This window comes from Hyalella azteca, unplaced genomic scaffold, assembly GCF_000764305.2.
Source record: "Hyalella azteca isolate HAZT.00-mixed unplaced genomic scaffold, Hazt_2.0.2 contig12068, whole genome shotgun sequence".
Lineage (NCBI taxonomy): Eukaryota > Metazoa > Arthropoda > Malacostraca > Amphipoda > Hyalellidae > Hyalella > Hyalella azteca.
The window spans coordinates 49,293-62,774 of record NW_025942036.1 but is presented as its reverse complement, the minus strand read 5'-3'; the positions used below and the strand labels follow the sequence as shown (position 1 = coordinate 62,774).

Genomic DNA, 13,482 nt, shown 5'->3' with positions numbered 1-13,482 from the left:
AGATGTGTATAAGAGACACCTCGAGAGGTGTGCGCGTGACGGCGCCGTGCAGGCTGGCTGGGATGGGCTGCATGCGCTCGTCCAGTTTGCGCTCGTCGTCCTCGTTGAGCGCGGCCGTCGTGCGCGAGAAGTACCCACATACTTCGCCCAGGTCCAGCCTGTAAAGTAACAATTTGTCCGTCAAATTCATTAATAATAAATGAAAATTATAAATTAATATTTAAATTTCGAAAAGATATAGGCCATGGGCTCGCCGCCACAAGCCATTCAGGCTCCTCAAGTACCCACATACTTCGCCCAGGTCCAGCCTGTAAAGTCAAAGTATATCCTTCAACTTAATAAATACTGAATGAAAATTATTGATTAATATTTAAGAAATTGATTCCATTCAATGTTTAGATATATGTTACCGTATTCGAGTTCTAACTCGACCAGAAGGACGAAAGTCAATAAAGATTAAATTTTGCATTCATCATTAACTTCAACTGCGCGGAATTTTTTCTTTGAGTAGTACTAAAGCAAGAAGGCAAATATTTAAGTGTAAAGACAGAGAAAGCAAGCCTACATTGCTACTCAAGCCACTGCACGAGACCAGACACTCTCGGGAACCTAATTAGACTCACATCTCACACAAGTTGCCTGAGTTATGAGGAATTTTCAATCAACTTTCAAGAGTAGTCATTACTATTAATAAATTCTTCACTCAATCCACCATGAACACATCTGATGACATAGAATAGGTAATACACGACACTCGTAACCAATCAAGCATTTCCCACAAAACATTCCAGTTCCACTGAGAAATTTCTCGCAATTGGTGCTATACTAAAGACGTGGCTATCACGAATCACTCATTAATTATCCTAAATGCTCGTTTTTGATAACTCATTAATGGAGAATCACGACTCGCTCACTGAGGATCATTAATGATCAGTCACTAATGATAATGAATAATCACGACTCACTAGCTAATGAGTGATCACGACTCGCTAATGAGTGATAAGACTCACTAATGAGTGATAAGGACTCACTAATGAGTGATAAGGACTAACTCATTAAGGTCGGAGAGATATCGCTTGGCCTGCGCAGGCTGCAGGAGGTGCAGGTGCTGCAGGAGGTGCTCCTGGCCGTACTCCTGCAGGCGCTTCAGCAATTCGGAAGGCGGAGACATCGCTGTAAAAACACCCGCATTAATGTACAGTACGTGGTGGCGCCATACACTAAACACACTTTAAAATATTGTACTTTGTGTCACTATGCAGTCTATCAACTCGCTTTAAAATACAATACTACTTAATTGCGTGTTAGCCAGTCCACTCTAAAATACAGTACGCGGTGGCACTTTACAATTTACCAAATTACTTTAAATTACAGTACATTGTGGCATTTTACAGTTAACAATCTCACTTTGATAGCTGGTACGCGAGGACACTACCAAGCTATCCCACTTCTAAATATATTTTGGTACCATACGATAACCCCAATTAATAAAAATTACACAATAGTCGGCCTGCAATTGGTTACACCGCAGTAACAGCTAGCATGTTTCTGGATACATTCATGGAAGCAAAGTTTCAGCCACAAAATACTGAAGTATTGCTACGCATTTTAGGAACAGACGTGCCCAGCTCAACATTTTTTACAAGGTAGGATATGAAAGATAATACAAAATGTGAATATTGAATCGTCCAATTATTTAAATGAACTAAACGCACACAATGATTGCGACAAACAGCATATGCTCCGCTATTCCTTAGCTTTAAAGCTTTCAAATACATCTAAAAGACAAAACTATTTCATCATTCCAGATCTGAGGGCTAATAATCTGAGGGCTGTTTTCGACATGAATGCATCACATGAATCTAAACTATTTAAAACCAGTATCCCTACGACAAAAGCAATCGAAATTTAAATCATAGCAATTATTATATTTCATTCAGACGGATATATTTTCGCGGATAAAATCAATACACGTTGATAGAGGGCGTTGAAACTAGGTACTATATTATGGTCTATTATCTTTGTAGGTATAGAGTGTTGTACATACATTGTGAGGAGCATATACTCAGAAACTACTGTGAACGAGACTCAACTATAACACATAACAAGAAGAAATTCTTCATTGTAAATCGATAGGTTTGAAAACAAATCCGGGCCTGTTTTTTTTACTTTGTCTATTGTTTGTAACTCAAAGTTTCAACTTCTGTTTTTTTTTTAGTTCGACAAGAAGAAAACTTACAACAAAACTGGCTGACGTTGATGAACTAAAAAAATCATTAGCACCAGAACCTACGTAGCATCTGCGCGAAATCTGCACTTGTCCTAAAAAAAGTCACACCTGCATTGAGCATTCACACGACAGATGTGCGAGACGCAAATGAAGCTCACGGCCATATGGAAGACGAACAACTGAATTTACAGCTGCGTGTACACTACGAAAGCAGGAGCAGCCGTTCATCAGCCTACCCATACCACAAGAAGCCGATAGGACAATAGTAACGGGATCACGAGACGTAAGTTAAAGCAATGTACTTAAATCAGTCATTGAAGTTAAAATACCAAGCCCGCAAAACAATACTAACTGCGCTTAATCTCATTTTGCCCGAGTCTTCGAAACGTGTTAGGATTTAATCTTTAATTAATGAACATAGAACAGAAGTTTTACGAATTCGAATAATAAACTGTCTTAACACCAGATATACCTACACTGTGCAAGCGTCAGCCAAACAAAAAACATTTGCAACCCAATTGTCAGCAACGTCATTAACACCCACACCGACAACCCAATCGTCTACAACAGCAAAAACAGCAACATTGACAACATCTATCGTCAGCAACAGCAAAAACAGCAACACCTACAATCCTATTGCCAGCAACAGCAAAAACAGCAACACCTACAACACTATTGTCTGCAACAGCAAAAACCGCAACATTGACAACTCAATCTTGAGCAGCAGCAAAAGCAGCAACAGTCGCAAGTAGACAACAACAGGGGAAGTAGCCACACAAAGAACAGCAACAACGACATTGCAGGCCTAAATAGCAGCGAGTGAAGGTCGTCCACGTAAAGGTTATCATGTGAACAAGACTCGCCTAACTGAGAGTAGACCAGTAAAGTATCATAGATACCAGCATTATCAAACATAATAGAAATCGAATAAAATGCTGGAATAGATCAAGGAATCGAAATAAACTGGTTTCTAATGCCACCATGGGTCCAGGTATTAGGTTAGGGTAACGTAGAACAGAGTTACCAGCACGCGCACAGTTGGAGAGCTCACGAAGATTCACGAACAGATTAATATTTATATACTTTTTTCTTTAATACAATAAAGCCATCAACAGTTCCAATAGTGTTATTGAATAACTTCACGTAAACCATTTAGAAAATGGAAAGAAATAGCTTTTCTGAAGATGCAGCGAGGACACATTTTTGTGAAACTCTGAAGAGTTACGCCACCAAAACTCACCAATATTCTGATTAAGGATTTATTTTACAACTTTTTGATCCAAAATGCGGGTATCAGTTGGAGGTACACTCGAAAAAAATTCACATGGCACGCACCAAATCGCACGTCAGTCGCCGGCCCTGACACAAGCATAAAAGAGGAACGTGGTGATGGAGGTCAGCTTATATAGAGTCATGGAGCGATAGCCCGTAGACAAGATACGAGTACATGTGGTCACAAATTCTCGATAAACAATTCATGAAAAGAAATTCAAAAAACTTACTTCAATATAGGTATTGAAATTTCTCTTAAATGCAATTAACGATCCTTCTCGCGATGTGAAGCTCAGCCCAGAAAAAGATACGAGCATCACTAACACGTCAATTGAAATTACGAAACAATTCACACTCGTTAACCTGAAACGACGCTCCCACTGTAACTTTCCAGCATGTCCAGACAGGCACCCAGTGCAGTCTCCGACCCTAATCCCTTCTCCCCTTCGAAGCGGGGGTTGGGATGACCCCAGGCGAGATAGTCAAGGGTCAAGGTTCTACAGTGCATGCACTCCACCCGCCTCTCATCCACCATAACTCCTCTCAGCTTCATTATCGGACACGCGTCAAGACTGGATTAAAATGTCACGGCATATCTCAGACGGTATGTAATAACACCTTATCTCATGTTATCCCCATGCACGACAACATTAAGCTCAAATAGACAGCTCACAAATGCCACGAAGCAATGATTCAATCACGTGTGACTAATGATCATTGTTTGACATTAGACGTAGAAAAAATACTAATCAATAAGTGACTATGATATTAAGCAGCTAGAGGGCTTACTTTTCAAAAGTTTTTGTGGGGTCGACTGGTCGTGTTATCTTTGATCGCGAAACTTTTGTCTTCACGTTCACGATGTGCGTACACTACGAAATCATGGCAAAAACAAATTTATTTCCATAGCGAAACACCACTTGGCCGCAAGGTTCACGATGTCGAAATTTTCGTCTCAGGCTCACGCAATATCTTAAAAACAAGACATGTTGGTGTCCTGTAAGTAAGCTTCACCTTTCACTCACTCGCCTTTCAACTCTCTTGCTACGCTGGATCACGTGGCGACACGGCGATGTCAAAACGCCAGCATGGGTCAAATTTTTGTCGCTAAACTCGTATCATACGCGCATTACGAGATATGAAGTAATCTCCACATAATGAAGGTTTGCATACTTCTCTAGAAATTTCATATCAACCAGTGAAACGTTGTTACCCGTTGCACAGGATTTGAGACTTGTATCATTAGAGTCGAATTTATAATTTTAGTAGAAGTGAATAGTTTGCCTCCGAATGAAAGATTTATACTAATTGTATCAAAGTAGTCGTTTCCCACCATAATAAACTAACTCCCCGTGATTGTGTCAGAATTACGAAACATAAATAGGCACTCACCAATACAAGAGTGCAGGTGAGCAGAGATGACACAGAGATGAGCGTAAGGCAGTCAGAGCCACACAAACCTGTACAGAGAAACATTATGGTAACTGAGAAATATTATATTAATTACCCTATAGATACGTTCAGATAGTTGTCGCCTAATTAGAGAAAATTACTTCGTCTAGTTAATGTTTCCAATTATCGAAGATTATTCATTATAGTCGTTTTAATTTACCCTCTCTTGATTATACAATATACATGCATCAATACGAAATAAAAGGGGTACTATAGGTTTATTCTGATAGGTTAAATTTTGTACAATTTGAATACCGTACTTACGGGTGACATTGATATAATGTAAGAAGTGAGATATACGTATATTAAAACATGGATTAGCGGATTGGAACAACTTTTTGGAACACTACAATCATAATGGAGCCAGTTTACAATGAACATAAAACAAAGTACATCAGTATATTGCGATAATAAAGGGAAATAATAAAAGCAGAATATATTTTGAACACTAGTAGAGGTCAGGCCAGTATAGGACGGCGGCGACTCTGACTTTGAAGTCAGAGTCGCTACATTTTGAGGGCTGATAAGGAGCAATCCTGAAGCCTTATTAGAAATTCATATATTTTGCATGTAAATTATAAATAAGAATATTTAGAATTTTTGAAACTACTTTATATCATTAATATAAATAATGATAAGGTAGGCGCGTTATCTCTTTTTTAATTAGGAGGTGGATGGTGCTAATCATTCACGGAGATGCACTTCTAAAATTTTGCTTCAAATGACTTCTGAAGATGCTCAAATCATTAATATTTAGACATTATACTAACATACAGGGGAATGACCATATTTTGCTTTGACTATCACCGGGAACGATCAATCTGGTTCTTTTCAATACAAAGAACAATCACAGAAGAAAAATAATCACAACATTAATCAAGAAGTACTATACTCTAAATATCCGCCGTATAGTAAAGCATAAATCACAAGTGACGAATAGCACACCGCAACACCACACAACCCACCTTGACGACAGTCAGCGCGATACTGAGCAACGGTCTGGCCCGAACTTGACTTTATCGTTTCGCGTACAGACTATCGGCCAAAAATGCACAAGGTCTCCCGAGACCGATAAAAAACATAGATATTATCCTTATCAAATTCCTGATAATCGGTTTAAAAAATTAGATAAAAGGGGGAAAATGGACAGAATTTGAAGGGTTTCAACCTAAATACGGACTCTCAACAGGGCCTTCAAATGCTGCAACGCTTCCGGTTACCACCTATCCGCATTTTCTCAATTTGACTGAAAAAATCAAATATAGTCGAGGAATATGTTCTTATGCGTAGAACTTTACAAAGATAGTGGGGAAAATTACTGAGTCATGTTGACTGAATGGAACATGTATGTACGCGTTAAATTCGCATAACGAATGCAAACAAAGGTAAGGTCACTCAATCTAAGCCGCCACGAGCTCACGTCAGCAGTTGTATAAAGAATTTGAGATTAATTTCGAAGCAACAAACATAATTTATAAGAACAAATGTCTTAAACCTCAAAACCCTAAAAGTTAAAACCCTAAAAAGTATCTTCAACCTTGAATTTGTAAGCCTTGAAGGGCTGTGCTAAATTATATTTAGTCGGCTATCAGAATAGTTTCGTGGTGAATGAAACAGACTTTCGTGTTTCAACAAGCGATTTCTCCCTGTTAATTTTTCCCACATAAAAATAAATACCAAACCATTTTATAAGAAACAAAGAATAAAATTCCAATTTAATGTACGGGTTTTCCATTATTAAATCTGGCTAAGACTAAAAGAACATCAAGCGGACATCTTGAGTCACGGTATGCAGTGCCCGCAGCACGCAGGTATGAAAAATTTCAAGAGCGTAACGCTGGGCGCAGGGAATCGCACCAGTTGCATTCAAGTTCCAGATCATTTGAACTTTAGATCAAGACACGAGCATCAGCTTCCGTCTGTCCAGGTAACGGCAGCGGCGTTACTTGTCTGTCAATCGCGACGGTCGATAAACATTAACGGGACAAGCGTGACGGCGGCCAGCAGACAGTTTCATGAGATGGACAGTGGCGAATGAGATGGACAGTGGCGAATGAGATGGGATGTAACGAATGAGATGGACAGTCACGAATGAGATGGACAGTTCGAATGAGATGTACAGTAGCGAATGAGATGGACAGTCACGAATGAGATGGACAGTCATGAGATGGACAGTCACGAATGAGATGGACAGTCACGAATGAGATGGACAGTCACGAATGAGATGGACAGTCACGAATGAGATGGACAGTTCGAATGAGATGTACAGTAGCGAATGAGATGGACAGTCACGAATGAGATGGACAGTTACGTATGAGATGGACAGTCACGAATGAGATGGACAGTCACGAATGAGATGGACAGTCACGAATGAGATGGACAGTAACGAATGAGATGGACAGATACGAATGAGATGGACAGTAACGAATGAGATGGACAGATACGAATGAGATGGACAGTAACGAATGAAATGGACAGTAACGAATGAGATGGACAGTCACGAATGAGATGAACAGTTACGAATGAGATGAACAGTTACGAATGAGATGGACAGTTACGAATGAGATGGACAGTCACGAATGAGATGGACAGTCACGAGTGAGATGGACAGTTACGAATGAGATGGATAGTATCACATAGGATGGGTGGTACACACAAGCATGCAATAGAGAGTTGAATTGTTCGCTAACCAACTTTAGACTCCAAAATAAGCTCTGGTACACCTCGCAAATCCACGACGCGCAGCGCTCGTTTAGAAACAAAGGGCGATGGCCATGCAGGAAACGTGGCCTGAGAAAAATCTCGTTTTCTCAAGGAAATCCTCATTTTCTAACAGTACACGAGAGGCAAGACGTGGACATCTTACGTCCTTGATACGCAACGAAATGTCAACTCCTGGACTTACAGAATTGCCGCGCTCCGGCCCAGCCGTTTCCTGGAGCGCCCGAGGCACAAGTAACTAAGTCAACTGTCAAACAATTTCAGTATTGTGTTACTATATACATAGTTTATCAATAACAGGTTGCTATTAGTACTAGATGTATATTGGTATATTGTATAGGTAATCAACATAGAAAAATTTTCAGATTATTTTCAAGTGGTCACTGAATTTCCTCCTCATAAGCGATGCATTCCATAAATATATGCAAGTCGGTATTCAGAAGCAGCCGTGACAGCAATGAAAAAAATAATCCATCAACAACGAACGTAATTTATTGGGTCACATCCAACTAATATCCAGAGATTGATTCAAAATATACACGAGGCAGCCTGAGATCTGATTGTTCAGATAGCAAGTAACGTCATCGCACTCAACCGTCCAAATTGTCACAAAAAATTAAACACTTTAATTCCGTTATCAGAGAATTGACACTACGTCAAATATTCCTTATCAGGTACGAGAAAAATCTTATGTATGCGTGTTAATAAGTGACCACCGTGAATTTCAACCAGCAGTCGCAATTTCCGTTACAATTTCTTTAATAGCATAAGGTGTCCGTTTTATAAACAACGAAGCTTATTTCGTACGTCGGTAAAGTAAGTCTATTTTCTGCAATATTATTACTAACCGTAGGTATTGTTATCTAAATTTATATTGTGGCAATGACGTAAACCGCGCGATTGCTACCCAACTAATTGATTCACAGCTAAAAAGAACATAATACAGGCGCCGAACCTTTAACACCCTATATAGAGGTCAGACGAAGCTATGCAGGAGCATATGTTCAGTGTTAAAATGCCTAGCAAATTACGGACCAGGCAATAAGTGCAGCAGCTATCTCAATCAATCGTCAGCTATGGAAAGATCGGGTTCCAAAGGCCGGATCCCTTGTGAATCAAGTCACGAAAAATTCAAGAATCGGCAACAGGCCATGGGCCTATTTCTTCACTGCCGACACTTCTATTCTATTCTATCACATAAATCCTCCTAAAATCATACTACCGATTAATCCTTCAAACCTAAGGCTTAACACCAACTAAAAGTAGTCAGTAAGTCAAGCCACAAAGGAATAAATATTTGAAATCCTATATAGCAATATACGGCAGTAGAATTTCAATTCACTCATTTGTGTTTTACAACTTCTTGAATAGTTGAAGTGGCGAATACAACATGTCTTGAAAAAATAGCTTATTTCTAAAACACGAGTCCACAATTTGATACAATGCAAAAACACAATCAATTAGCCAAAGTAGTTAACATTTATTGTAAAATCTTTTTATATGAGTAAATTTAAGTTACTCAGGATTTCTACTCGTCATATGCGTTTAATAAATCAATGATATCGACTAAACACCTAGAACAGCGGGGCTAGATTGACGTCAGACGCGTTAACAGATAAGTTGATCACATAATGCAGTACTTGACAGGCCGGAACATGCATGATATCATCATAAAACTTAATATGACGAACATTAAAATGCAAGGAATCTATCACACATCTTCATCGGCCGCCGCTCGGCTTAACGCCTGTCAACGATAAAAAATTAATCGACGTGGTACAATGAATTCAACAATCAGTAAGATAAATGTTTCATTTTCAGGTATTGCAGCATGCATCGACCGTTTTTTTCATTTATAAGAAACAAAATATTAATAAAACCATTAATTAATAAAATGCAACTTTTCATCCAGCTTGCAAAGCAAATATATAAAAAACGTAAATCAATGCTCTGATTTAAATTATAGCACAAGGATGGTCCAAACAGAGGACAGCAAAGAGGCAATGTAAAACAATTTTAGAAATTTAATTAATTAATTAATTGAAATTAAAAATTAAATTGATGTATTTTGTATAACTCATGTAGAGAAGTTGAAGAAAAAAACACGATGTTATTACGCAAAGGTCATAGTCTGATATTGCGCTCAGTGCATACCGACGTGTTGAAGTAATTTTTTTAGCCTCTATATCTGCAACAGGTTACGGCAGGGGCTAAGAATCTAAGCTCGTGCAGCAGATGAAAATCTGGGACTGGGACCGATAGATTTACCGAGCATACACTCAGAAAAAAATACATCATTTTTTCAACCCAAACTGGGTCAGAGTGACCCACACAAGAGTGAAAAGGGGCACGCATCGCTATTTGGATAAGGTCTCACTCATTTCTGTGAGTGTAGAGCGCATACATAGTTAGAGGTCGAAAGCCAAGACTTGTGCAATAGGGCAAGAGCAAACATGAGCAAGAGATGAAAGTGAACGTTACTTATTAACGGATCATAAGTCAAGCGACTTCCATTACACTACAGGACACTTTAACGGGCACCTATGAACACGTTCGGTCAAACTCAAATACCTCATTGCCAACCCAAGTTGATTGCCGATTTTCTATGTGACTGAAATACGATCGTCTGTCAACAAATGGTGAATTTTACAAGAACTGCAATATGAATTAATAGCTGGTCATTATTTGTCGAAACAACTTTCAAGTACAGTATAGTCAAACGGTCATGATGTCGAAGTTTATACAAGAGGAAATACGCTATGCATAGTTAATATACTATGCATAGCATTGGCTCAAACAGTAATGCTTCAACATCACGGCCTATCATTTGCACACTTTACTCGTCCTTGCAGTCAAAGTTGACTGCAAGGACGAGTAAAATGTGCAAATGATAGGCCGTAATGTGTTCTGCCGAATAAAATCAATACTAATTGAGATGGGATGGACGATAAATGTTTATCAAAATTAAAACAACAATTTGACCTACAACAACAATTTGAGTCAAGAAAGATAAAATAATATCGAAGTAATTTTTTGCTGAAGTGCTGAAAATCAGCTCATTTTCAATCGATGCGCGTTCCCAATAAGAAACTATCATGAAGCATCAAGGGCTGTTGACAAGGAAGAGCCAGGCTAACAAGTTCCGGGAATAATACACGTCAGATGTCATTGTTTCCAACGCCTGTATCGGTTTAAGATAAGATCAAGGAACATTGTGATTACGATACTAGCAAACCTACGTGTCTAACATGATGCCCACACAAACCGTTTACTGCACAGCTTAAGCTATCATGACGGAATTATGGCTGTACTATTATAGCAGCAAGTAGTTCGTTCCCACTCAGTCTCTTTCACAGCCACTTATATTACTGATATCGTAAACTGTAGCTAAATGACATGAGTATCACAGTTACGAGAAGATAATGCTACTACCGAATGTTGTTTATAGGCTCCAAATGTTGTTTATGTAATACCAATTTTGATTTATTAGTTTATGTAATTATTAATACGAGCTCTCAAATTTTGTTCTCATTACTCGTCAGGCGCCGTACTATCACAAATAGTTAAGCTCTCGTAACTCCGTCAGCCAATCACTGACGGCTTTTCGAGGAAAACCTACCAATCAGAGACGAGAAAAATGCCGCTACATACGCAAGCGAGTTTTGAAAGTACAGCAACAGGAAGAAAATTTCATTGCCGTTCAATGTGACGTGAAATTCAACTTTATGTTTTGAATTTCAACTTCACTTGAAAATTTCCCGCATGCAGACATAACATTTGTATCATCTGCAAACAACAACAATCTAATTTTTCTTAGGAATTTGCTAGAATGCATTTATATTTGCGCAACCGATTCTCAAATGATACCAAGAACATGAATCATATCTCGTCACAAGTGTCACGATAAGTGTGCAATAAAATCGTGCATACAAAAGCTGTGTTTTCACTTAGCAAAATTCTTTGAAATAAGCAGCCGACACAGGCGCGTCCCACGCGATATGTTTCGTAATCATTTGAAAATGTCGATAAAAAATATCAACAAGACAACTAAACTTCGAACGTGCAATATTACCGTATCATTCAAGAGATAGTATTTCAATAAAATTGTAAGGATAGTTCATTCATTTTACACAAGGCACACAATGAAAAAAAAATTAAATTGACTGTCTATACAAACAATCATGCTATAAAAAAGGGGCTTATATATAGTTGTTTGGCTAATAATAATTCAGCATAGAAACAAAATATCGTGTTGCATTGAAGTAAAGTAGATACACAATAACTTCGAAAATGCCTCGAGATTGAATTTATTTATCCAAATATTCATTTTAGAAATAGTAGAATGAAGTAATACTAGTAAAGTCCATTTCATGCCTTCACCAACTGTGTTTTATAGTTATTGTACTCACCATCATCCACTGCAGGAGTATTGTTTTTCACCAACAGTTGCATTGCCCCATCCTATCACACATGCTGAAGCTTTCCTCAACTCACAGCAGCTACAATTCGACCTGTTGGCATAGTAAACAAAAACATCAACATGCATTTTGATGTATTAATTGACATTTTTAAATAAACACCTTAACCAATGGTTCAAGCGCAAAGAGTAACGGTATAAAAAAGCATTATCAACGCTTGCTCTTTTTACTTTTAAACCATGAGCATATGAAAAGTGTTTTAGTATATATCAAACAGTAATGACAATATGGTTTGGTCAACATAAACAAAAGCATGATTATTGTAATGAAAACTGTTAACATTACAAAAAAATTCATTCAGATAATCCAAGAATCTTGCTTACATATTCTAAATCAAATCTTTACTAAAATCATTGCTGTAAACACAGCAATGATAAATTTATTTATATAAATTTATTAAAAATTTTCCAATACAGTTTTATCTATACAATTTTATTTATATAGGTAATTTATTTATACATTTTATCATCTATATTAGAGGGAAGTGAACAAAAAAGGTAGATGATATTCACGTGTCAATGATGAAGGGTATGCCATTAATAACACGGGAGAAATCAATTGGTTAAGGAATAATGGTAGGAACAATTTGTCAATTGATTCTTTAGAAAACTTGCTGCAATTGAATTGTTTTTCCAAAAATTGTAGGCTTATAAAAATGATCTTTAAAAATACCAGATATGTAAATGAGCTATTTTTCAACTCCTTTTAAATATTTCATCCTGAATTGCTCATGCTGTTTGTGAAAGGTTATATACTTCTTATATGTATCTAAGAAGTCAAACCTTATGGCATGCCAGGCATGGTACCAATATTATGAATATCATCAATATTTGACTTGTGTACCATAAAATGGAGTAACTTAGATTAATTTTTTTTAAATGATGCCATTTTTTTACTAGCAAAATTAAACTTAAATTGAAACCTGCAAAATACAGGTCTATACTCTAGGTTCCCTTACCATAAATTGCTGGCTCCTGCCTCTCATAGTTTTTATGCAATTTCAAAAAAAGTGATGGTCTTTGTTACCCCAGCTCTTGGGGTATCTTAGACTGGGTGGTAAAATCAATTATATTTTTTGGTAAAATAACTCCAAATAACTCCAGGTTTTGGTGCATTGTAGTAGAACTCTTCTAGTTACATATGCAAATGACAAACTTGAGGAAAGTGTCATAGTTTGCAAATGGGGGGCACTGCCCCCGAATGAGGGAACTTAGACCACCTAATGTCAGCTGTGAAGGGGTAATATTGACCGGCTTGGAAATTAAGCCAAAATTACCATGTATAAGACTCTGTAGAGTCTGAAACATAAAGAAAAAACATAATAGGTGT

General features: G+C 37.8%; 1 protein-coding gene across 1 annotated transcript in view; it reads right to left on the bottom strand.

Annotated features, from left to right (window-relative positions):
* LOC108677160 (UDP-N-acetylhexosamine pyrophosphorylase) overlaps positions 1-12,220 on the bottom strand; it is a 23,437-nt gene extending 11,217 nt beyond the window's left edge. The window contains exons 1-4 of the mRNA XM_047883124.1: positions 12,085-12,220; positions 4,895-4,962; positions 1,053-1,173; positions 20-158 (exon numbers count right to left, since the gene is read on the bottom strand). Of these exons, the coding sequence (XP_047739080.1) occupies positions 20-158; positions 1,053-1,171 (258 nt within the window). The 5' untranslated portion in view covers positions 1,172-1,173; positions 4,895-4,962; positions 12,085-12,220. The remainder of the gene's footprint in view (positions 1-19; positions 159-1,052; positions 1,174-4,894; positions 4,963-12,084) is intronic.
* Positions 12,221-13,482: the final 1,262 nt, after the last annotated feature.